This window comes from Sesamum indicum, linkage group LG15 (genome assembly GCF_000512975.1).
Source record: "Sesamum indicum cultivar Zhongzhi No. 13 linkage group LG15, S_indicum_v1.0, whole genome shotgun sequence".
NCBI lineage: Eukaryota > Viridiplantae > Streptophyta > Magnoliopsida > Lamiales > Pedaliaceae > Sesamum > Sesamum indicum.
In genome coordinates this window covers 7,585,128-7,608,251 of record NC_026159.1, presented here as the reverse complement: position 1 = coordinate 7,608,251, position 23,124 = coordinate 7,585,128, and the positions used below count along the sequence as shown (strand labels likewise).

The 23,124-nt window shown below is 35.0% G+C and overlaps 4 protein-coding genes across 4 annotated transcripts in view; 3 read left to right on the top strand and 1 right to left on the bottom strand.

The window, feature by feature from the left end:
• LOC105178183 (phospholipase D delta) overlaps nucleotides 1-3,471 on the top strand; it is a 9,696-nt gene extending 6,225 nt beyond the window's left edge. The window contains exons 7-10 of the mRNA XM_011101590.2: nucleotides 13-161; nucleotides 938-1,096; nucleotides 1,939-2,139; nucleotides 2,876-3,471. Coding sequence (XP_011099892.1) covers nucleotides 13-161; nucleotides 938-1,096; nucleotides 1,939-2,139; nucleotides 2,876-3,172 — 806 coding nt within the window. The 3' untranslated portion in view covers nucleotides 3,173-3,471. The remainder of the gene's footprint in view (nucleotides 1-12; nucleotides 162-937; nucleotides 1,097-1,938; nucleotides 2,140-2,875) is intronic.
• LOC105178182 (protein FD) lies at nucleotides 8,582-10,132 on the top strand. The gene is made up of 3 exons (XM_011101587.2): nucleotides 8,582-9,242; nucleotides 9,556-9,633; nucleotides 10,008-10,132. The coding sequence occupies exons 1-3, from the start codon at nucleotides 8,730-8,732 to the stop codon at nucleotides 10,077-10,079; spliced, it is 663 nt and encodes a 220-aa protein (XP_011099889.1). The 5' UTR covers nucleotides 8,582-8,729; the 3' UTR covers nucleotides 10,080-10,132.
• On the top strand, nucleotides 14,407-15,377 carry LOC105178394 (protein IQ-DOMAIN 31). The gene is made up of 2 exons (XM_011101859.2): nucleotides 14,407-14,755; nucleotides 15,133-15,377. The coding sequence occupies exons 1-2, from the start codon at nucleotides 14,531-14,533 to the stop codon at nucleotides 15,292-15,294; spliced, it is 387 nt and encodes a 128-aa protein (XP_011100161.1). The 5' UTR covers nucleotides 14,407-14,530; the 3' UTR covers nucleotides 15,295-15,377.
• On the bottom strand, nucleotides 17,755-22,460 carry LOC105178181 (aspartyl protease family protein 1). Its single transcript, XM_011101586.2, has 10 exons — nucleotides 22,082-22,460; nucleotides 21,630-21,765; nucleotides 20,787-21,022; nucleotides 19,967-20,191; nucleotides 19,724-19,859; nucleotides 19,574-19,647; nucleotides 19,392-19,491; nucleotides 19,241-19,298; nucleotides 18,216-18,287; nucleotides 17,755-18,125 (listed from the first exon to the last, which is right to left on the bottom strand). The coding sequence occupies exons 1-10, from the start codon at nucleotides 22,378-22,380 to the stop codon at nucleotides 17,917-17,919; spliced, it is 1,545 nt and encodes a 514-aa protein (XP_011099888.1). The 5' UTR covers nucleotides 22,381-22,460; the 3' UTR covers nucleotides 17,755-17,916.

Here is a 23,124-nt window from a genome sequence, read left to right as displayed (position 1 = left end):
TCTTTCCAACAGGGGTTGATCATCTAATCCCTATGGAGTTGGCGTTGAAAATTGCTAGTAAAATAAGAGCTAATGAGAGATTTGCTGTGTATGTTGTTCTGCCAATGTGGCCTGAGGGCAATCCCAAGGACAATGTTATGCAAGAAATTCTTTTTTGGCAGGTAATCTGCCTCTAATTCCCCTGATGTAGTTTGTTTATCCTAGAGACATAGTATCCTTGCTGAATGCGTCAAATGCACAAAAAAAAGTTATATATGTGATATTAGAGCATATGGACTCTATGTATTAGTTCACTAGACATGACAAAATTAAAGTTGATAATGATTGCATTTGGTTACAAGATATAATTTTGCTGCTACTTACTTCATTTTACTTGGGTAGGAGAAAAGGAAGGATTTTAGGAGAAAGAAACTTTATTAGATTGTGAGAGTTTAGTATCTTAGTTCCATGCATTTGTTACAGACCTTGGTTATACAATATGACAGGAGTGCAAATTTTTAGCGCTCTACTATTTTATCTGATTGGCGTAGCTGCTGGAGAGGTATCTGATAGTAAATAAATAGAAGTATGAGCCAGTTCTTGCTTGCATTGTTTCTCTATTGTCCCTTAGGCAGCTGCTTCGCGGTGCGTAGGTGGAGTATCAAGAAGATCTTTGCATTTTTTTTCTTTCCAGTGGATGCTCTTAATGATATTTAAACACCCGAGATGCCTTTTTTAAAGCATCCTGTGTTAGTTTGCAAACATAAACTGTCTGGTCATTCTGCGAGCAAACTTTTTTGGTTTGGATTCAAGATTCTCTCATTTTATTATCTTGTTGCATCAACTGGATGAAAGATACTGTGATAATTTATTTGGTGGCATGGGATGAAGCACTTGACAAAGTAATATATCAAGTAAGTAGTGGAATTAAGCTCTTCACGTCTTTTTTGTTGGATAGGGCCAAACAATGCAGATGATGTATCAAGTTATTGCGAACGAGATCAAATCAATGCAACTTTTGGACTCTCATCCACTAGACTACTTGAATTTTTTCTGTCTTGGCAATCGGGAACCATTTACAAACACTGCTGCTCAGGTTTCTGGAGATGCTGATAAGGTTGTTATACTAAACCACAATATACACCCTTTCTTGTGTTTACAATAATGTTGTACATATACATGTACTTAGAAATTATTACTCAAGTGCAAATTGCATGCTAAAGTTTTATACTCTGCATTGGAAAAAAAAAAAAAAGGGCATGAATTTTACAGTCATGGCTGTCATTCATGGTAAATTCTTTTGAAACTCTATAGCTGATGATGGAGTCTGAGAAGAGGTGCGCATAGGTGATGTGATCATTGTATGTGTTAGCTACGGCTATTGGTGAATGGATTATGAAGGCTCAAGTTTTAGTCCTAAGATTTCTGAAAGGAGCTTTTTTGTATCGGACATGAGAGAATGAAAGAAGAACAAATTGGACCTGTTCCTAACCAACTATAACTGCTTAGGTGATGAGGAACACCCAAAAGGACATACATATACATATATCCAATGGAAAACATGAACACAGAAGAGATAATTGTCTCCTGGGAATTAAAAGGCCAATGGAGATTTGAAGTTCCTTTAACATGCCATAATCATCTTCGTGGAACCTGGCTTTGTTCTTGGAGTTATCTGAATCATATGTTCACATATTGTTTTCATATGTGTGATTCAACGGAATCTGGGATATCAGAGATGGTAACATGGATCCTCTTCTCCGCTATGCCATCTCCAGATCAAGCTAGTCATTTTTACTCCTGAATTATTATTGCCATTTTTCATGGTTTGGGGCATCTAATCATCTAATTTTAGACGGATTTGCAGCCATATCTCTATATCAGGATTATGCATTTCTATATTGTTATTTTTTTCTTAATCTTATAGAACTCCTGGTTATGCATGAGCCTTCCAATCAGGTTTCAGACTCACAGAAGTTTCAGCGCTTCATGATTTATGTGCATGCCAAAGGAATGATAGTGGATGATGAGTACGTAATAATAGGGTCAGCCAATATTAATCAAAGATCAATGGCTGGCACTAAAGACACAGAGATAGCAATGGGCGCGTATCAGCCTCATCATACGTGGACAGGGAAGCAGCGACATCCACATGGCGAGGTTTGTTCATTTTGTGATGCTTTTCCTGTTCCTATTAGCGTCAGGTAAATTATTGCCTGTTAATTATCATCTGGTGGCGCATGCTCTCAACTGATTATTATTGCGATGAACAGCTTAATAGCATGCTGAAGTTGATTTTATAATAAGGTCTTGTACGTGTTCCAGTGCTGCAAGTGTTCGCTTTTATGGATAAAATCTTTAGCTCTTTAACTTTACAGTTGCATCTGTGTCATTTTGGTAATAGTATTTATATGCACCACTGGAAGAGTGTAAAAGATGAAATTGTCGAATTTGACTTTCCAGTGACAACATAGGAGTTAGCAGCCTTGAATCTTGACCAGTGCCACGCCTTATTCATATAGCAAACAAAGTGCGGTAGTATTGCCTTTTAAAGGGCTTTTGCATCAATAATAGCAAGTCTCTTTGTTGTAACTGATATTGGATACGGATGCTGCTCTTTTTACTTGAGAAAATTTGAGCACCATTACCAAGCCATACAGAAAGATTGTTGAAGAGCTAAACAGAAAAAGCAAGTAATTTGGCACAAATTGCTAATTGAAGTGGAGGAAATCTAACTTTTCAATCTTGTGAAACCTTTGAAACCTGTCTTTTTCGCCACATCATATAGTGACAACTATGCATATGACAGCTATTGTAGAAAGGAATGTAGTTTGTTTAACTTTCAATGAACAAAATGTTCCAACAGACCCATCAGTATTGAGTTCCATACCTGCAGGTTTACGGTTATAGGATGTCCCTCTGGGCTGAACACCTTGGAACGGTTGAAAGCTGTTTCAAGGAGCCCGAGACATTGGAGTGTGTAAAGAGGGTGAACGAGGTTGGTGAAGATAATTGGAAGAGGTATGCTAGTGATGATTTCACACTACTGCAAGGTCATCTTCTCAAGTATCCTGTGGCTGTCGATGTTGATGGCAACGTAAGTCCTTTGCCAGGATACGAAAACTTCCCAGATGTTGGCGGCAGAGTTCTCGGAGCTCATTCTCCTACTATACCCGATGTTCTTACAACATGACATCAACCCACCTTGTTTTCTGGACCTAATATTTTCAACAGTCTTGTAGTCATCAAAGTTGGTTAATCTCTTGCCTTTCTTTTTCGGAGAGGAAGACTGGATTTCACTTTTGATTATTGTGTACAAATGTGCATATGAGTGTCGGCTCCCATCAAGAGATGAGGGCACTGAAGTTTGATTATGTAGTGATGGTGTCGTGTTTTGAGTAATGAAGAAGTAAATCGCTTGTCTAAACTTTAGATAGGTGATAGCATCTGCCCCCTTTATCATTTTAATGCATCGCTACAAATTGAAAAATACCCTTTTGGTCTTAAATTTCTTGTTTGTTATTTATCTATTTATCTTATTAATCTTTATTTTTCTCTTTCTTCTCAACTTCCATGTCTCTTTTTCTTTTTGTTTTCCTCACTCTTTTTTTCAATAATTTATTATAATTTTCTTTTAATTTTTTAATATTTTTATTTACCCTAATAACATTTATATTTTTTTAAAATAATAATTAAATTTTAAAATCTACAGTGTCGATACTATATTTATATCTTCTATATTATTATAAAACACTCAAAGTGGTAGTTTTGATACCACTACATTAAATTGTGTTAATACTGAAAATACCCTTCAACTTCCCAATTCATGTTAAAATTAGCCACTCATTCAAGTTTTTTACAAAATTAATTCCATGCTCAAAAAAGTAATTTACTTTCAATTTGTTTAAGTTTATTATAGCATATCAGTATTTGTTTTGCATGTATATATAATAATCGTTATCAATATAATATATATTGTAGAAAGTGTTAATTTTTAATTTAATTTGAGAAAAATATGTATTGATAATTAATGTATTGAAAAGAGTTATCAGACAGATATGTGAGGTTGTAAGGTAATGATAAATTTCAATATAAAGAAACAAATTATGAGCTTTAATAAAATAAAAGTATTACTAAAAAAATTATGTGCGCAGGTATTGCATGTCACCGTATCTAGTATTATTATAAAGGGAAGAGGATCTATAGACTCAAAGTAGTAGTTCTGATACCATTGAACCAAATTATTATAATACCAAAAGATGTCCTATAACATTCCAACTCATGTTAAATTAACTACTCAATTAATTTTTTTTCAAAATGAATTCCATGCAATTACATGTAATCAATAATTAAATTTACTCCACTTTCTTTAAGCTTATTATTACTTGAAATTGAAATAATATATTAGTATTGAATTTTGCATGTATATGTTCTCATCGTTATCAATATAACATATATTGTACAAAGTGTTAATTTTTAATTTATGAATAAAATATGTATTGATAATTAATGCATTAAAAAAAGTTTTCAGACAGCTTCTGTATGGGAGGGTTGTACGACAATGACAAATTTTAATATAAAGAAATAATTATGAGCTTCAATAAAATAAAAACATTACAAAGAAGAGGAATCAAAACCATAATTCATAACGTATGTTTGATTTTCTCCTTCCCTTTCCTTTGTCTTGCTAGAACGAGAAAAGGAAGGTCCTCTATAATTATAGTGGACTTCTTTGAAGGAACTTAAGGTTGAAATTTGAGGAGAGCGATTGGATTGAAGAGAAACAACGCACGAAATTTATTGAAGAAAACAAAGAGGATAAAGGTTCCATTTATATTATTGCCCCTTGATTTTCTTGTTTTAATTATTGAATTGTAATAGATTACTTTTTAATACACTGAACGCTCAGGATAAATCAAGGTTACATCCCTTTGCTATTGTTAATTATGCTTTAAATTTCGTTAATTTGTTTTTCTTTGTGCTTCTACAGTGCCTCTCAGACCGAGCCACTTCCTATAGTAGGTAGTTTAAACTGTCTATTTCTAAACTCTTTGAGTCCATCAACCTTCTTATCTTATTTTTAGAAATATGGTCAAGCCTAACACGCCAAATCTGTGCATTTTCTTGATTTTCTAATTTTTATTTATTTTAAAAAATCATAATCAATTTATGGCGTGGATATTATAAAGACCGTTCATTAGTTTACCAAGCACATTGAGGAACCACTCTTCAAAAGATAAAAAAAATTTTACTGATAAAAAATTCATAACCTTCAGTATCTAATATGGGAATTGGAACAATATTTTTGATCATGCTAGGTACATAATAACAATCTTTAAAATTATCCTAACATGATCACTAACGACTAAGTGAATTAATCTTACAGCTTTCTTAGCAACTTGATTATCTAACATGATCACAAACGTACCTCTTTAGACAAAGGCAAGAAACACCTTTTCACTATAGAAATGGCACACATCATCTGTGTGATTGCCCTTCTCAACCACTTTCGCTTTGCCCTTGTCAACAGGCTTGACTACTTGGGCGCAGGGGCTGCTACTTTGGTTTTGCTCTTCTTCTTTCAATGCTGAGCCTTCTTGTCCTTTTTGGAAGTCATAGCCTCCTTGATCAATACAGGCACAAATCATTTTACCGTTGCCCTGTATTGCACCAATATATTGGTCAATTCCGAAATAGACTTTTCAAGCCCATTCATATTGAAATTGACCTAAATAGGTTGAATGATGGAGGAAGAGGCTAGAGGAGCACATCGATATATGTGTCTTTGTCCATGCTTGCTTTCAGATCCTCAAGCTTTTTGACAAGCGAGAGCATCTTGACACAATGTTCATGAACCAACGATTCTTCAACAATCTTAATACCAAAGAATGCCCTCATCGTGGCATATTATATATGCCTATTAGGAGCCGCATATAACTCTTATCATGCCTATCAAGCCTATCATGCTATTTTTGGAGCTCATTTGTTATCGAAGCCAACATGATGCTGCGGACCTTTTGATTGTCTTCAACCCATTTCTCAAACGTCACACATCCTTCTAGAAGGGCAATAGGAGGTAACTTATCCAGAACATACGCATGGTTATTGAAACCCGAAATAATTTTTAGATCTCTAAGCCAATCATTAAAGTTCATTCTTTTTAGTTTATTAGAGTCAAGGATTCTGGATAATGAATTCTTAGACATTGTTTTGATCTACATCAAAATAAAAGCAAAAAATTAGCAGATTTTCTTAATATTGAATATACTCATGAAGTGGTCTTTAGTCATTAATCACTCCCACTATTTTATTAAAAATCCCATCACTTTAATTGGGCTTTCGATTAATAATTTTCTAATAAGCTCAAGGTTCACAACAATAATTCTCCATGCCCTGCTTTTACGATTCACACGAAAATTATTTTGTGGAAGGTAATATTTACCCTTCTCATTATACGAGATATCCAAGAACTTCGCCTCACTTTTCATATGATCCCAAGGACTCCAACTGAATCACGCTACCCCATGTTAGACTCGACCCATCGACCAAATGGACTATCTCTATTATTGCCCCCTACGACTTGTGAGACAGGAAAATATGGAATAGTAAATTTGTTCACGACAGTAGTACAACTTTCCACTACTCCCGAATACGTCACAACTCATGAGACCATATAAAGAGAACGGTAGCATCTCATACTAAAACGCCAGATGGAATGCATATTGTGGATCTAATATACAACTTGGATATTCCATGTGAGAGTTCATTCATTCATGACCAAGATCTCACCTCAGTGTTTTCCATGCTTGTACTTATATCAAATATAAAATATTCATACAAAATAAATGCATCACTTGCAATAAAGCATAGCACATGTGGATGATCACAAATCCATCCCATACAATTCATTAAGCCCGTAGTGGATCATTGGTCTTTTTATAGTAAATGCTCGCTATTACAAGTTCAATAATAAAAATTTATTACATGTAATGGGGATTGTAATCATCTTTGCATCTTGGGTTCCTCTTTGTGATCTTCATATCCATGGGCCCACCATGGAATCCATCTCATGAATTAGGCCTTCTTTACATTTATTTTGCAGAAATAGGTCCTCACCTTAATTTACACTCATTGCATTGTGAAATAATATAGAAAACCCTATTAGCAGTTGAGAGAGTACATCAGAGGGAGACAATAAACCAGTTTTATTACAAGACTAAAAATAATAGAGAAGAAGAACAAAGAGGCCTGCAAGCCTCATAACCAAAAAAGAAAATTTCAATGAGATAAGGCACGAATTTTGTGATCATTTCTAATTTATTTATCACATAAATAAATCACATTGCATTTAAAATATCACATATTAAAAATGCAGAACTTATCTCATGTATTAACTTTGTATCTAACATGGTATATGCAAATTTATATCTAAAACACATGTAGATCCTAACTTAGTTTTGCAATTTAATAATAGATAACTTTAATAATTTTCAAAATTATTTTGATCTCCTTAACACATTTCTGAAATGTTTTAGATTAAATTTAAGTTTTGGATACTTCAAAATAATTTAATCCCCATAAAAATATTTTTCATCACTTTTAGGAAATCCAATATTTCTAAAAATAAATTAAGCATCAAATGACATTGAGTACTCAATAAATTTTGAAAAACATCCATGACTTTCCTAAACATATATTTGAACATACCAAATAATAAACTTTTATGAGGAAAGTTTTTTTCAAAATTTAACTAGAATTGAATTTGCATGGAAAAAAAGTTCATATTTAACCATTTAAAGTATAAAATAACTCCAATTATATAAATATTCAAAAAAATTAGAAAAAAATATTTTCAGTCACAAAACGGCTAGTCGTTGTTTCCGAACAATTCCAGCACGACTGCAACAGCCCTAGCACACACGACAGTGTAGCTGCAGATTGCCCACGTGTAGGCGCCCAACGCTATCTCGCGCGTGCGCACTGCTGGCCATTGTGTGCGGCGCGTAAGCAAGAGCATTATACGTACAAGTTTTACCAATGAAAACAATGTACTAATACGCATAAATGGATTACATGAATCATGGGCATTTAATTGTCGGCTTCTTGTAACTGCAGTTCTTATAATACAAAATTGGGTAATTCACCACAAAAAAAAATCCTAATTTCAAAAACTTTAATTTCGTCCACGTCAACAACTTACATGAATTAGAAAACTTTGATGATCGGTTGCCACCCATGTAGTTATTGTTCTTAAAATGTCATTCCCATATAAAAATGAACTTTTAATATTTTAAAGTAATTTTGTCTTTCTATATCAAACATAAAACATTCTAGAATTAATAAATTTCGATTACTTGGCTCCATTTAGTCTGAACAATTTCCTTTTATAAAATAAAAAAAGAAAAAACAAAGGATGAAATAAACGTTTCGGGGTTTGAACTATGGTCCAAATTTGATAGTGAATCGAACAAAATCTATTGGTGAAGTAGGGCTGGAGAGAGTAGATGGTAAAGGCATTTTGAGGTGAGAAAGCTCCACACAGATATGAACTGTGTCCTATGGACGCGTGGTACTGTGTGCATCACTTCGACAAGACAATGCACAGAATTGACACAACTATTCCCCGTACACAACCAGTCTTTCTTCTGTACACAAAAGAAAGCCAATTCACTGATCTCTGCCTTCCTATTCAAAAAATAATGTAGTAAGAGTTGAATTTCACATTAATTCCAACCCCACTGCCTCTCCAAATGTGGACTTCTTCTTCTTCTTCCTCGTCTTCTGCTTCTACCTCATTTTCTTCTTCCACTTCTTCCTCTCCCTCTCCTTACAGCACTTTGAACAGTAATCCCAAGACAATGGAAGAGGTTTGGAGAGACATCACTCTTGCCTCTGATATCCCCCACCACCCTTCCGCACATGGGGTCATCCTCCAGGACTTTTTCTCCAAAGATCCGCCGCCCCCCGCCAACTCCTCCTCAGGCTTCGCCTCCTCTCCGCCTCCTCCTCCTCCCCCGCCTCCCACAATGCTCACTCTCAACTCTGCTACCCATCACTTCAGCTCATTGTTCTTTCAGCCCCATCATCACCCCATTCCACATGTATCCTCTCTCAACCCGCCCTTCGATGCTCTGGTTTCTGACGACAATTGCTGCGGCGGGAAGAAGAGGTTCCCCGACTCCGACAGAAGCTCCGGCGACCGTCGCCACAAGCGTATGATCAAGAACCGCGAGTCTGCTGCTCGGTCAAGGGCTAGAAAGCAGGAAAGCATCTTCACTCGCCCTAACTTTAACTTCTTTAACTCCCTGCAGCTTTCCTAGTTTAGTTTTAGCTTAATAAACATCAAAATGAGCTTTTGGCTCTGAGAAATAATACTACTTGAACACAACATCATCCTTCTCATTTAAGTTAGCTAATTATATGGAAATTTCACCTGGTGGGCTTCAAGAGTCCATGCTTCTTATAATATGGCGTTACTTATGAAAACGACTGCAGAAGTACGTATTGATTCAAGAATTTCCTTAACATCTCTTTTGTTCAACTTTCTTTAGTTCATTGTCCCATCTTTTTCTACAGGCTTACACGAATGAGTTAGAGCTAGAAGTTGCCCATTTGCTGGAAGAGAATGCCAGGCTCAAGGAGCAGCAAGAACAGGTACATCTATGTATATGTACAGCTAAATCACTAGCTAAACATCACTCCTTTTCATCCATTTACACTAGAAAGCACGTCTTTTTCATAAAAACCATGCCTTTTTAGCCAAGATCGGGTAACAGTACACAAAAGGGGAATTGGAAGAACCCATGTTTTATGGGCAAAAATCTATGCTCTATATGGTATAGTTTGTTAGAGAACTTTAATTTGTTCTTCTGGCCCCGTTTTGGTTACGCATGTTTTCTTGTCTTTTGACATTTTGCAACAAAGAAACTGACTCCCACTCGTTACCATATATGTAACTCTCCAAGCCCTTCATGTTTCTTTCTATAGAGGGAAAGAAAAGTCACTGATTTAGCGTTAAATTTTACCAGTTATATAGAGCTGCAGCTGCTCAAAATCAGAAAAAGAAGACTCTCCATCGCACCTCAACAGCTCCCTTTTGACCCTCGAGCTACCAACGATCAAGAAACGCTATATTTTGATGGGTTTGCGCTGGTTGATCCATATCTTAGTTAAATATTTAGGAAGGAAAACGGACAGTTAGTCTTACAGTCCTTTACTAGCCCAAAGAAGCAAGAATTTTTCTTTCTGTTGGGGGCCCATTTTCTTTTGCTGCTTGCTTCTGATCAGACCCGCCTGTTTTAACTTCTTTTGCTAGCTGCTGTGGAGGAAGCAGCTGAGGAAGGAATGGGGATTGGGTGGGAAGGGATATATATATCTGTACAAGGTAGAGTTTAGGGATTGTCTGCTCATTTGGATTCTTCTCCACTGCCTATCCATCTTCATCTCTTCTTTTCCTCTCATTCTTTGACCTGATCATAATTGGTGCTGCATGTCACTCGTGTTGATTTCCAGTACGTTTTGTTGTTTTGTGAATTACTAGTTGGGTAAACATAGTGAACGTGCATGCCATTGACAAGAAGGGTTCTTGATAAAGATCAAGATTTGTTAAAATGTGAAGATTGGTAACTAGGGTTTTGGGATGAAAACCAATGGAGTAAGTACGGGAATGAAGAATAAAAGAAGGGATGAGAAACCATTTTGATGAAATTCATTGAAATTTGATTAAGAGAAAAAGTTAAGTTGTTGGAGAAGAAAGTGAAAATTTTAGATCAATTCGAAAAAGTTTGGTCTTGGAATTGTTCTCGGCCTTGGGTCTCTATTGAGTCCATTTATAAATTCGAGCCAATTCATGAATTGATACAGTTGAGGTTCCGACAAAAGATGAACAATAAAAAAGAAAACTTTTGGAGTTTCGAAAGTATTAAAAAGCTACTAGAATAGTTCGTTAAAACTTATGTGTCATGCATTATTTTTATAAATAAAAAAAAAAATGGCCCTACAAATCCAACCCAAGCCAGACTCAAGACTAGGCGGTCTCGGGGCACTGGACTGAGCCGGTCTTGGTTTCAATATTTGAGACTGGCCCAGTCACAAACCGACTTGGCCTAATTCATCCCACTTTTCTGTCGATTCAATCCAATCTTAAACCGAGCTGACTCACTGCGTATCTTGACCTAGCATACTCCATTACATGTGACACTATCACGGTATCACCCAACTGCATTTCTAGCCCTATTAAAAATTAAAGTTAAGGATGACATTTCCTAAATACTTGACTATAGGGTTGGCAATTTTAAAACCGTACAATATTTATGTCTAAACTTTATGGGAGTACAAAAAACTTGCCGAAATAATCTAATGTGGTAAAAAATGCAATAATTAAACTGAAGAATTTACCAATTATTGGATGCTGAAGCAGCATATATACCCAAGAACCTGACAATTTATGTGGCAAAGATAAAATAAACCAAAAAAAAATTAAAAATTCAAATGAAAGATAAATAATTATTAATAAAATAAATACATTTTTCCCGTTCAAAAATAACTCATTTTATTTGATTTAATGTCGAATTCGCAATTTAAATTCAAAAGTATAAATTTTACATGGGAGCTTATTAATCAACAATGTCATTTAGATATATTAATAATTGAATAATTATGAAATCATACCAAAGTAAAACAACATTTTCTAAAAAATAAATTTTTAGAAAGATATGATCTGATTTTGAGTAAATATTGTGATTTTATTGGATTCTTTCTTTCTTTTTTTATTTTATTTTTTCTTTCATGAGTTTTGAGGAGGGAGCAATTAGATTAATGGTGTGGCTTCTTGATTGGACATCAATCCAATGAAACTGAAATCACCTTTAGGAGAATTTGTCCCACTTGGGTCAAACTTTATATAACTTTATCTAGTGTTTTTTTTTTTTTAAATTGAACAAAGTGGTCTTGTTTTTTATTCAATCTTGTATTCTGGAAAAGGGTTTAATATAATTTACCCTATCGTGATATTGTAGATGAGCAAATTATTTTTTATGAAAAATTAATAACAATTTATCTTTCTATGTTTTTTTAAAATGAAGTAATCTACCTCCTTGTATAAGAAGGTGAATTGCTTCATTTTGAAAAACACAGAGATAAATTGCTGCATTTTTAAAAATACAAAAAGATAAATTATTTTTTTTATAAAGTGATAATTTACTCATTTACAATATCAGAAGAAGATTGCTTGTATTTTTTTTATATTAAAAACAAAGCATAAAACTTGGATGATGAGGATGATTGAGCTGTTGGTAGGTACTCTCCCTGTCCAATGGAGAACGTAGTATTGTCACGTATCTTCCCACCTTTAAGCTAAACTTGTTACAGCTCGTGACAAGGTCGGTACGGCATAGAGTACTTTGTTGTCTTCTTTTTTTTTTTTAATTATTATTATTATTATTTTTAATTATTACTCCAGTGTACCTCACGAATCGTATAGTCCCGGATCCATTGATCGTTTAGCAAGAGCCGCATTAAATCTACAAAGCCGGTCGAACAATTATGTAGAAAATAGACAATCTAAAGATCACATGCATATTTAATATTACTACGAACTGAACAATATCGAGATAAATGAGACCTTTTGAATACTCATATGGACTCTAGAGGTGGCTTCCAACGGAAATTCATTTTGAATACTCATATGGACTCTAGAGGTGGCTCCCAATGGAAGTTCATAACGAATACCAGAATACCACATGACGATAATAATAATCACGTTATAGCACTTAACTCCAAAGAGTTTCGAAAGCCCATTCAAATCCAAGTAGATAGTCAAATATTATATCTGTTTTCGTTTATCAATGAACGATCTCAAGAAATATTTTATTCAAATCCATCGTAAGAACAGATCACCTTTAATACATACGTATAGCCATACATAATATATATATTCCTCCAATTTTATAAATACAAATATAATTTTAAATACTACTCACAGTGAAGTCCAACTCCTATGTATATATGTGTCTTTAGACATATATATATATATATATATATATTCACCTCTGTCTTTGTGTGAGTGTGTGGGCCAAAGCAAAAGGTATATGGGCCACTTGCTTATTATTTAGGATGGTTGGTGGCAGTCACGTGCTGTCGACCAATTTTCATCTCTCTTTTTTTGATATATTTATAAAACTAACCCCTTAATTCTTATACTTATATATTTTGACCCTAATAACTTTATAAAATTTCAATTTAGTCTCTTAAGGTTTTAATATATTTGAATCATATCCCATAATTTATTTCCTAATCGATTTGAGACTTTTTAACTTTTAAAGTTTAAGTAAGCAAGTTTCATATAATTTCTTCTTCATCCCAAATTAACTCAAATAAATTTTTCGCAAATAAACTTTAAAGTAAAAGAATATTAAATCCCGATGGTATCATAATTTAATTTATTAAAACTGATACATAAAATTAAATACGAGGCATCACACTCTCTCCCTGTCAAAAGAATTCGGGAACATGGTCATGCTACACGTAAATCTCTATAATTTGAAAAATTACATTTAGTACCCATTGTGTTTGACTTTGTTCAACAAATAGATAAATCCATTCATTAAAACTCATGGAATTTGTTGATATCGATAAACAAAGATGAATGAAAATTCATATTTACCTCCGATGGATTTATCACTGATTTACTGCAGGTCAAACAAATTTTTTATAATCAACTATTCTTATACATCTTCGCACGTTAATATATGTGAGGATGTGCAATCTTTACTCTTATAAAGGTAGTTTGCATAGTTCCAAAAGCTTTATTTGACGTTCAATAAGTCAATTGAATGTAATTATAGATTTTCAATCACTTTTTTTGTGGATATCAGTAAATTTCGTTAACTTTAACTAACGGATTAATCTGTTTGTTAGACGAAAGCAAACCACAAAAATAGTAATTGTAGCTTTCAAAAAAACACAAGGAGTTGACGTGGAATTACACCAAACCTCATAAAAGGACAGTGTAATTATCCCTAATTATTATCATAGACACTTTATAAAATTTATAATTTTATTTTTTATCCAAATAATTAAAAGTTTTTATTAATTAAATATTTGAAAACACCTGAGATCGTCAAGCTGACTAAACATCCTTAAGTTAATATACTCCAACAATTTTTTCTGTTTTCTATAATCAATATCCAAATAGAACTGATAACTAAACCAAATCAACATAGAGCAAGTGTATCAAACTTGTTATGTAATTCATCACTTTTTTTTAAACTATACACTTATCGAAAAGTGTATTGCCCTTATCATATAATTTATTAATATTTGACGGGTCGAATCCGAACTAAAATTTCCCAACTAACACAAATTTGATAGAAGAGACGTTGACTAAGAAACTCATTCATCCTGGGCACGTTGTGTGGCCTGCAGAGAGATGCGAAGTGCTCCTCCTGAAGCAAACATGTCATCCACACACACATCTTGAACATTTCCATGCTACGGTCTGATCGTTAAAATCCAGGAAGAAGTAACTCTGCAGCACAGGCAAGTGGCAGAGATGGGCAAGAACAGAGACAAGCTGTGGTGGGGAATGATGAGGAGAAAGCTTTTCCGATCTTCGCATCACCACGGCGACAATGCCATCATCGTTCTCCACACCAACAACGGAAACTTCAGCCAAGAATCCAACAGCAGCGCCTGCCAAGAGAATGCCGGTTCAGATTTCACGTCAAGGGATGACATCGCCGCCATCACAATCCAAGCATGCTTTAGGGGTCATCTGGTAACGCTATAACAAATAATATCATTAGCAACAATACGAGTTTCTTGCAAAATAGTGAAAGTTTAGCTAGAAAAAAAACATTTACTTGGTAATCGTTGATTCAGCATCTAGTTTTTTTGTTGGTGATTTAGCTAGAAGTTTTAACGATGAAAATATGAGTAAATTACAACCACTTTTCCTGAAGTTTTGGATAATTATAAATACCTCCTTGTAGTTTAAAAAATTATAAATACTCCCTGATTTTAACGCCATTTACAACAGCCCATTTCCCATCTTATATTTTCTTGATAGTTTTGCGCCTACTAATATTTTGTTATCATTCCACGGAATATAATTTAGTGTTTTGGTCATTTAATTTTGTATGCATGTGGGAATAGGCGAGACGGGCGTATAGAGCACTGAGAAGCCTCGTGAAGCTGCAAGCCGTGGTTCGCGGGGTGGTGGTACGACGACAGGCGCGCTTTGCTCTACACTGCATGCACGCACTGGCTCGCCTTCAGGTCACCGTTCGAGCCCGACAGCTGCTACTCAATAACTGACTGAATAATCAATCACTGACGCACGCACTCCTCTTCGTCTTACTAGTAACTGTTTCTTGCCCTAATTAAGGATATATATATATATATGATCACTGTGTTCGGGTTTTCCCATGAATCAACTATATGTTTATATACATATGTAGTATGTTTTCTTGTTCCATTTCTTGAATTCACTGTAGAAATGTTAGCTGCATAACTATTGAAAAACTTAAGGTCAAAAACGTAACGGAAAAATTGCAATTTATCATGTGATATGAGAAATGAACACAAAAAAATTATGTAAAGAAAAAAATAGCAAATGCCCGTTGTATTCTTTCGAAATGAAGGAAAGTACCTCCCTATCAATTTCAAAATTCAAGGGGATAATTTGCTAATTCGTTCCAAAGAGAATTTTTGCTCATTTTACATATCTCGTGGGATAAATTATATTTTTCCTGTCCAAAAAGTAACTGGTGGGTGGACGCCCGTAGGAATGTGATGAATTTGAAGGGAATGGACATCATGAGGACGGGGTGGAGATCTAGGCCTCTCACACATTTTCAACGACTTAGCCTCTGTTATATATATATATATATTTTTTTTTAAGTACGATGTATAATTATTTAAAGCACATACTGATGTATATGTGTGTGCACTTGCGAGTAATTCTGCTTAAAAATATAATTTGGCACGTTCGATTGATGGACTCAGTCCATGAGGTCAATGTTATTTATATAAATTATCTATATTTTTTAAAAAATTACATATACATTCCTAAAAAACATCAATATGATTACACGAGCACTCTTTCTTTTTACTTATTATGGATAGTTTTTGTAATTACATAAAAAAAAAATAGAAATACTTTGTATGAACAAATAATAAATTAGGGAGTGTAAATGTAATCATTCCAAACATAAATGACAAAATAATGAATACAAGATTTAATAGGTTCAGCCGAAAAACATGCTTATATTTTTGGACACTGTTAAAAGAATGGTTTGATCTTGGGATCGATGCTAAATAATGCTAACAAACTCAAAATTTATAGGCCAAAGATGCTTGAGCTTGGCCATAATTTCCTTACGTGGGACTTAGCCACTTTTCAACAAATCTCTGCCTTGATGTAAATTCTCACATTTTTCTCCTCGCCAACAATCTTGTCAGTGTCTTTCTGCTATTTTATAATTTGTGTTTCTATGAAGTTTTAGCGTCATATTTTACATATGAATTCATTTAAAAATTTACCATCAAACATCATTATAGTTGGCCATGCCACAAGAAATTTAGGATTTTCAAAAAAAAAAAAAAAAATAAGATTATCGAAGAATTAATTCTATAAAATCTGGTTAGCACTTCAATACTTAAGTCAATAATGAATTAGAGAAGAAATAAAAGAGAAAATTTGAACTAATGTGAGAATAACGGTGAGATATGATTAAAATGATGAATATTCGTTTAGAGTGCAAATTATAAGCTTGAAATATCCTAAAAATCGAGAGAAAATGGTACATGAAAGTGAGAGTTTGAAAATAAGTGTGAAGCTCTAGAACCCTGTCCCCAAAAGCCTGCACAAGACCTCTATTTATAGGCTTGTACAGAGTTAAATACGAGGTGAATTACTAAGTTGCGTACACTATTAGAAAGCTCTTTGAGTCAGTTGTCATCCACAATAAACCGTTGGTGATTTGGGTAAGAGTTTGCTGAGACTCGTGAGTTGGATTAAACCCTGTCAAATCTGCCTATAATCTCGAGAGTTAGTTATGCACAGATTTTCTAGTTTGTTCATGATCGATTTACCTGCCCACCTGAAGATATTTTAGGATGATATGTACAAATGTGTTGGCAAGCTATATGACGTGTCCTCTCAGTTGTAGAGTGACGTGTCTTCCTAGCTGTAGAGTGACGTGTCCGGCTAAAATGTGCTTATTCCTTGGGCCGGCCAGTTCAGTAATGTTGCAAGTAGGCCTATGGGCTTTTATTCCTTGCTGATGGGCTTTATCCATCCTGTTTGTAAGCTCTTATTCGTCCTGTTGATGAGCCATCATCAGACGTCCTTTCCTCAACGCCGGCCGAAGTAGCCACCCCATCATCTCCATTGCGGCCCGTGCTTAGGGTAGTGTGTGTTTTCGAGTGTGTGCTAGTGTGTGATTGTACCTACTTTTACCTATCAAATACATATTTTTATTTGTGATAATTTTCTTGTGTTTTGATTTTGATACACGATAAAATTAAAGCTCACAGCAACTATTGGACATTGGTATGGTTTGTGAACCTTTATGAAGTCTCCCAACTCAATGTTGAGATAAGGACTACTTTAGAATAAATAGTATCTAATTTTGAGTCTTCCAAGTTCCAAATCTAAATTTAATGTGTTAACCAAGTGAAGTTGCTGCACACAATTCATATCAACGCTTTCAGATCTGATTAGATATCCCTAAACCCCAAAGTAAAAGATTGTTGCATAATTCTTCTGCAAGTGTTCTACATTTAATCAACACTGAGTTCTGATACAATCAGACCAACACTATGCAAAACTTCCAACCTATCACTGTTGTGTCAGAGGTTCCTTGAAAATTGAAGAGGCCATCAAAATTCTGGATCTATTAACGGCGATTCCAGGACCGTATATGGCTATAGACACTAAAAGAGTAAGAGCACTAAGAGATGGTGTATCAGATCAAACATACCATATGTGTGCAATGATAACGCTGCTAAATCTCGAGCATTATTCCTATCTGGTACATCAGACTGAGTAGTGTGATTAAGGAGGCTGACAGCAGTAGATGGTGGTGCTTTAGCATAGTTCACGGGTTTAGCTTTGGAGGTATTTGAATCTTCCAGGTTATAACCTGGATCAGGCCAGAAGTTTCATCCAATGACTTACTAAGCTCATGTAACAAGGAAATATATACTGACCGACTCATTCAAATAAAACTTACAATCAAACTTCTTCCAACCAAGGATGAGTTTTTCTCGATCAAACACAATGCGGTAGCCAGTCATAAAGTTTTCTGCGGGAAGATTATTGGCCAGAGTAAGTGGCCATCAAAAAGCAAGTAACAGAATGAGAAAAGGAGAATGATAAGTAATTACTTTATTTCAAACACACATGAGATAATGCAATGCCAGAAGCTCAACAAGTTTAAAGGAATGTCGGCACTTATTTTCAGCAATTCTGTACAAATACAATAACAATGCAAATGAGTGTTATACTTCCCATGACATCAGCAAGGACAACTGTTCAAAGTATTATTCTAAGTATACTGAGCACTTGCAAATAATGTAATAGTGTATTATCATACTAGCAGAGAAAAGCATTTTCTGCTCAATTTTAGATATCAGGTTAACTCCTGATCTGTCAGATGTCATAAAACAGCGTATAAAGCACAGGTCACGCTCAAAATTCATAAAGTACAATAGAAGCAACTTCTTGAGTAGAATATTCACAACCATGAGATGGAAAAAAGGAAGCATGTGAAACAATGAACAAATACATATTCATGACCAAACACACAATAAATTAGGCAATCTAGTCTCATTACTTAGTGCATAGTTATTTACACTTTTCTCTCCATGATCTTCATAATTCACCACCCCTCACTTCCCCCCTACCCACCAATCCCAATATCCACAGTGAACTATATACAGAATAGAAAGATAGATTCACAAGAATAATAAATACATCTACAATTGCATTGAGTTAAATGGACTCTCAAAGCTATATAATACTCTAATCCAACTGGAGATAATTCAATCCTTTAGTTCCCAGCAGATAGTTCATGTAACTTTTCAACTTTGCATTGACTTATAAGATTCTTTACACATCATGTCTTGACAAGGAAGAGCAGAATTTATGAAACCAGATCAAAATCTATGACTGTGAAACAACTCCACTCATGTATGGAAAAAGTAGAGGAAATAATAGAAAGAATCAAGCAAGGTTAATCGCAATCAGGAAACTTACGTCCAATTATATTGAGTTCTTGGCTCTTGACAACAGCCAGGCAGTATACAAGTTCGTGCTGCAAAATGAACAAAACATCATCTCAGCAACACAGAAGAGAAAAAGCACAAGGATAAAACAAGTAAAATAACCAGTATTAATTTTATGTTACAGGAGAGGAGATGACAATTATTGGATCATAGACAACCAGCTGGCCTCCCCCATCCATAGTCAGGCTCATACCAGGAATCAAACTGGTCTGCATGTCGTGGCTATTCCTCATCAATAGAAAGGGAAAAAAGTTAAGAACATGTTTGCAGGGAGTCTGGGAACTATAAACTAGTTAGCTCTGACCTCATAGTATAACAGTACTCAAAGGGTATTCTTGGATCAGGTGGACGCTGTTGGTCCCGTACATGTGATTTAAACTGCAGAAAATTAAAAACTTATAAGATGTGAACCTGGCTAAGTAGTATACATAATTTGCCACTTGCGAAGGCTTACACTGTCTGAAAGCATTGTATAGAAGGGGTCAACAAGATATGTGAAAGAGGTGCCGGAGTCAAAAAGTGCAGTGAACTCATAATCAAGGACAGTAGTCCCCACACGAACTTGAGTGACATTAACATTATAGGTTGGGCTGCAAGGCAATATGATTAGTGACAAGAAATGATATAACAGTATCTCTAGTACCCAGCTTACTAGTTATCCAAATAGCATGTCAATCAGAGAAAATATGGCACTCACTGGAATGAGTTCGTATGGAATGGAGTCTCCTCCTGGTTGATGCTACCCTTATCTCCAAAGTTAATCCTCCCTGTCCCATCATGCCCAAAACACATGGAGAATGAGTTTGCCATATAACCTTCCCTGAATAAGGTACTAGGAACTGACACTTTCTCGAGACCCAGTCCAAGTAGACCATTTGGTGCTGCAATATCTAAGAAGGAACCAGTTTGGACCTGTCCACAGCTTCCCAACTCAAGCAAGAAAGGAATCAGGAATTTTAGCCTTTTTCGTGAATTTAAATATCTAAATTGCGCAAATGTGTTAGAGCAAAATCAGGTAGGAATCAACACAACTAGAATCAATATTGAGAGTTGCACTTGCAAGACATTATACAATTAAGAAGGCTCGAGGAAATGAGGGAACTTTTGAAGCCATATGTTGCAGCTCTCGAACTTCTATTGACTACTTACACGTAGAATATTCCTAAACAAGTTTCACATTATTGCATAGGGTTGTTAAGTATAAGATATTCTTTATCTAAATTCAACAAATTGAATTTCATATGAAAAATACAACTAATGTGAAACGGAAAATGACTTGAAATATCAGGTCCAGTTAGAGTGGTGATGGATCATGATTGCAGATGAGGACTAACACTATGAGTGACAAGAAAATGTCATAGGATGTGCATGTAGCCATACTGATATAGCCAGAGTCCACACAGGTGTACACAGTTTGTCAGTTTTAAGATAGCTGACCGTATATTAAAGACTCCAGTAAACAAGGGTGTCCTTAAAGCAAGTATCTCCGAAACATAAATAAGATTCTATTAACTCACCCAAATGCAACATATGCTTTTATAAATTCCTGATCATTATCTAAGGTCCGTAAGTGTAGGATATCCTCCACCAGAATTCCTGAAGTTGAAGTTTCTGATGAAACATATGACACATAGTAAGGGCAATAACCAGATGTTCCATTGCAGCTACCATGATGGGTGCATAGATCATTGGTGCAAGTGACATGTCTGCTTGTAGATGACCTATCTGCATCATATATGCTAAGCTCAAAATCCTGCAATGGTGAAGAACACTGGTCAAAATTACCACCAGATACAATGGCAAACAAAAATCACCTACAGATACTAACAATCAATACTGCATGATGCCTGGAAAGTAAATAGGTGAATCTGATGGCATCAAGCTTAGCAAGGAATGCCAAGAAACATTGTCAATTGAGAATCGTATTAAGAATCCTGCAGATGTCCCAGAGTATAGCATAAAGTGTGCCAGTATTTTGTCTTATGAGTACTAACATCTTAACCAAGACTTGAGTTATATGAGCATATAGGGAATAGACTCTGCAGGCAGCTTCACATCCCACTTTGCAGAGTAAAAGAATAACATGAAGATGATTGTTGTTAGGGTCTATTAAACCATGATATCACCTAATACAATTGGAAAGACAGACTTCGGTAAAGCAGGCTAGATCGAATAAACAAAAAAAGAATCTGTGAACTGGTTCCTTAATTCGCTGAAATTTGGCAAACCCACAGCAGTAAGGGAATACATTGTCAAGCACAGGGAAACAAGATTAATTAAGGCCATCATGCAACTACTCAGACAAAATAAAGCTGAAGAAGGACCATGACACAACAGAAAAAAAGAGTAAGGGGACATACAGAAGCATAAGGTGAATCATCTGTAGATGCACATTTCATACAATGACAGGGAACCCAAAACAAATCACTCCCTGTATCAAGCGCCACCAGAAACGTCATCCCTGGAGTGCCCAACGTCACTGTTGTGTAGTGCAAACTACAGCAATCTCCACGTACAAATTATATGAGTGATCACATGCACTTCAAAAATGGCTAACCCAAAAATTTTTAAAGAAAAACAAAATGTTTTCTTAACTTATTAAGGAACCAACTACCTTACTATATTTAAATCCACAAAATTGAGCTCATGGGAATAGGAATTTAGACAAATAACTACTCAAATTCAAGGCTTCGGAGTTCTAATTCACATTCCAATTTCAAGCTTCAACTACTTGATAACAATCACTTTGAAACGGATTCTCCGTGGTATTCAATTATCGTTAGCAGGCAACATTTTCATTCAATTTGCTTACAATCCTAAAGAGCTGATACGGAAAGTGGCGTTGCCGTCTGAGAAAGTGAGAGCACCATCAGAACCCGACAACGCTCGCCGGTGAATCGTGCGATCATGACTCGCCAACAGCAAATAGTACTCAACACTACCCTTTTCCGGCCAATTGTGAACCGGTAAACCAGTTCGGCTCCGGTGGTGCCACTCCTTTACCTGAGCGGAAAACCGGTGGTGCATTTCCAGAGTGAAAATCCGAGCGCAGGAGCATGAGAACAGCCGTAGTAGACAGATTGATAGCAACAAAATGTACTTCCAACACATTTCTCAGAAGAAAATTAGCTACAGATTGCAGAGAGGTAAAAGATAGCGACTATCAGAAAGACAGTTGGAAGTTAGAAGACATTCGCTCCATCTAATTACATATTCAAACTCAACCAAACCAATATATATTTATACCGACTGACTCCCGACATTTGACAAATTTAGTATTTTTAATATTTATTTTAATTTATTAATGAAAATAATTGAATAAAAATTCATATTTAATCAAAAACGAATCAGTGATAAATATAGATTTTTATTCAATTTTTTTGCTAATATCAGCAAATTCAGTAAAAATCTATCTAAGTGTGGATCTATTTGGCAGACAGAATCAAAGGTTAGATTAATTTCTAAATCACAAAGGATTTAAGTTTGATTAGACCAAATTTCTGGACGAGAGGTATAATTATCCTCTATATACATTTCTAAACTAATTAAGAATATTTGTATTTATCAAAAAAAATTAATTAAGAATATTTATATTTATCAAACAAATTAATTAAGAATATTTATCAATTATATATTAGGAAACAATGTTGCACGACTACAAACTTTGTTATTAAAGAAGAGCACTCTTTGGGCGTTTCGCGGACTTAATCGGAAGATGATTAATAAAAGAATCTTACTTGTATGGTACTCGTTGTCTAAAAATTCGTCACAATCACCTAGATATAGGGCTTGATCACTTGTTGCTAGACGCCAACCATGATTGATCGATTCTTCAAATTAAAGAGTTAATTCAGA

Excerpts from the sequence above, each read along its gene's own strand:
- LOC105178182 (XM_011101587.2), top strand. The coding sequence starts at position 8,730 with ATGTGGACTTCTTCTTCTTCTTCCTCGTCTTCTGCTTCTACCTCATTT. Across the intron at positions 9,243-9,555 it reads GGTCAAGGGCTAGAAAGCAG|GCTTACACGAATGAGTTAGA; the intron begins GAAAGCATCTTC and ends CTTTTTCTACAG. Across the intron at positions 9,634-10,007 it reads TCAAGGAGCAGCAAGAACAG|TTATATAGAGCTGCAGCTGC; the intron begins GTACATCTATGT and ends AAATTTTACCAG.
- LOC105178394 (XM_011101859.2), top strand. The coding sequence starts at position 14,531 with ATGGGCAAGAACAGAGACAAGCTGTGGTGGGGAATGATGAGGAGAAAG. Across the intron at positions 14,756-15,132 it reads CATGCTTTAGGGGTCATCTG|GCGAGACGGGCGTATAGAGC; the intron begins GTAACGCTATAA and ends ATGTGGGAATAG.
- LOC105178181 (XM_011101586.2), bottom strand. The coding sequence starts at position 22,380 with ATGTGTTGGAAGTACATTTTGTTGCTATCAATCTGTCTACTACGGCTG. Across the intron at positions 19,860-19,966 it reads TTCCATACGAACTCATTCCA|CCCAACCTATAATGTTAATG; the intron begins GTGAGTGCCATA and ends ATTGCCTTGCAG. Across the intron at positions 19,492-19,573 it reads GAGTACTGTTATACTATGAG|CCACGACATGCAGACCAGTT; the intron begins GTCAGAGCTAAC and ends GATGAGGAATAG.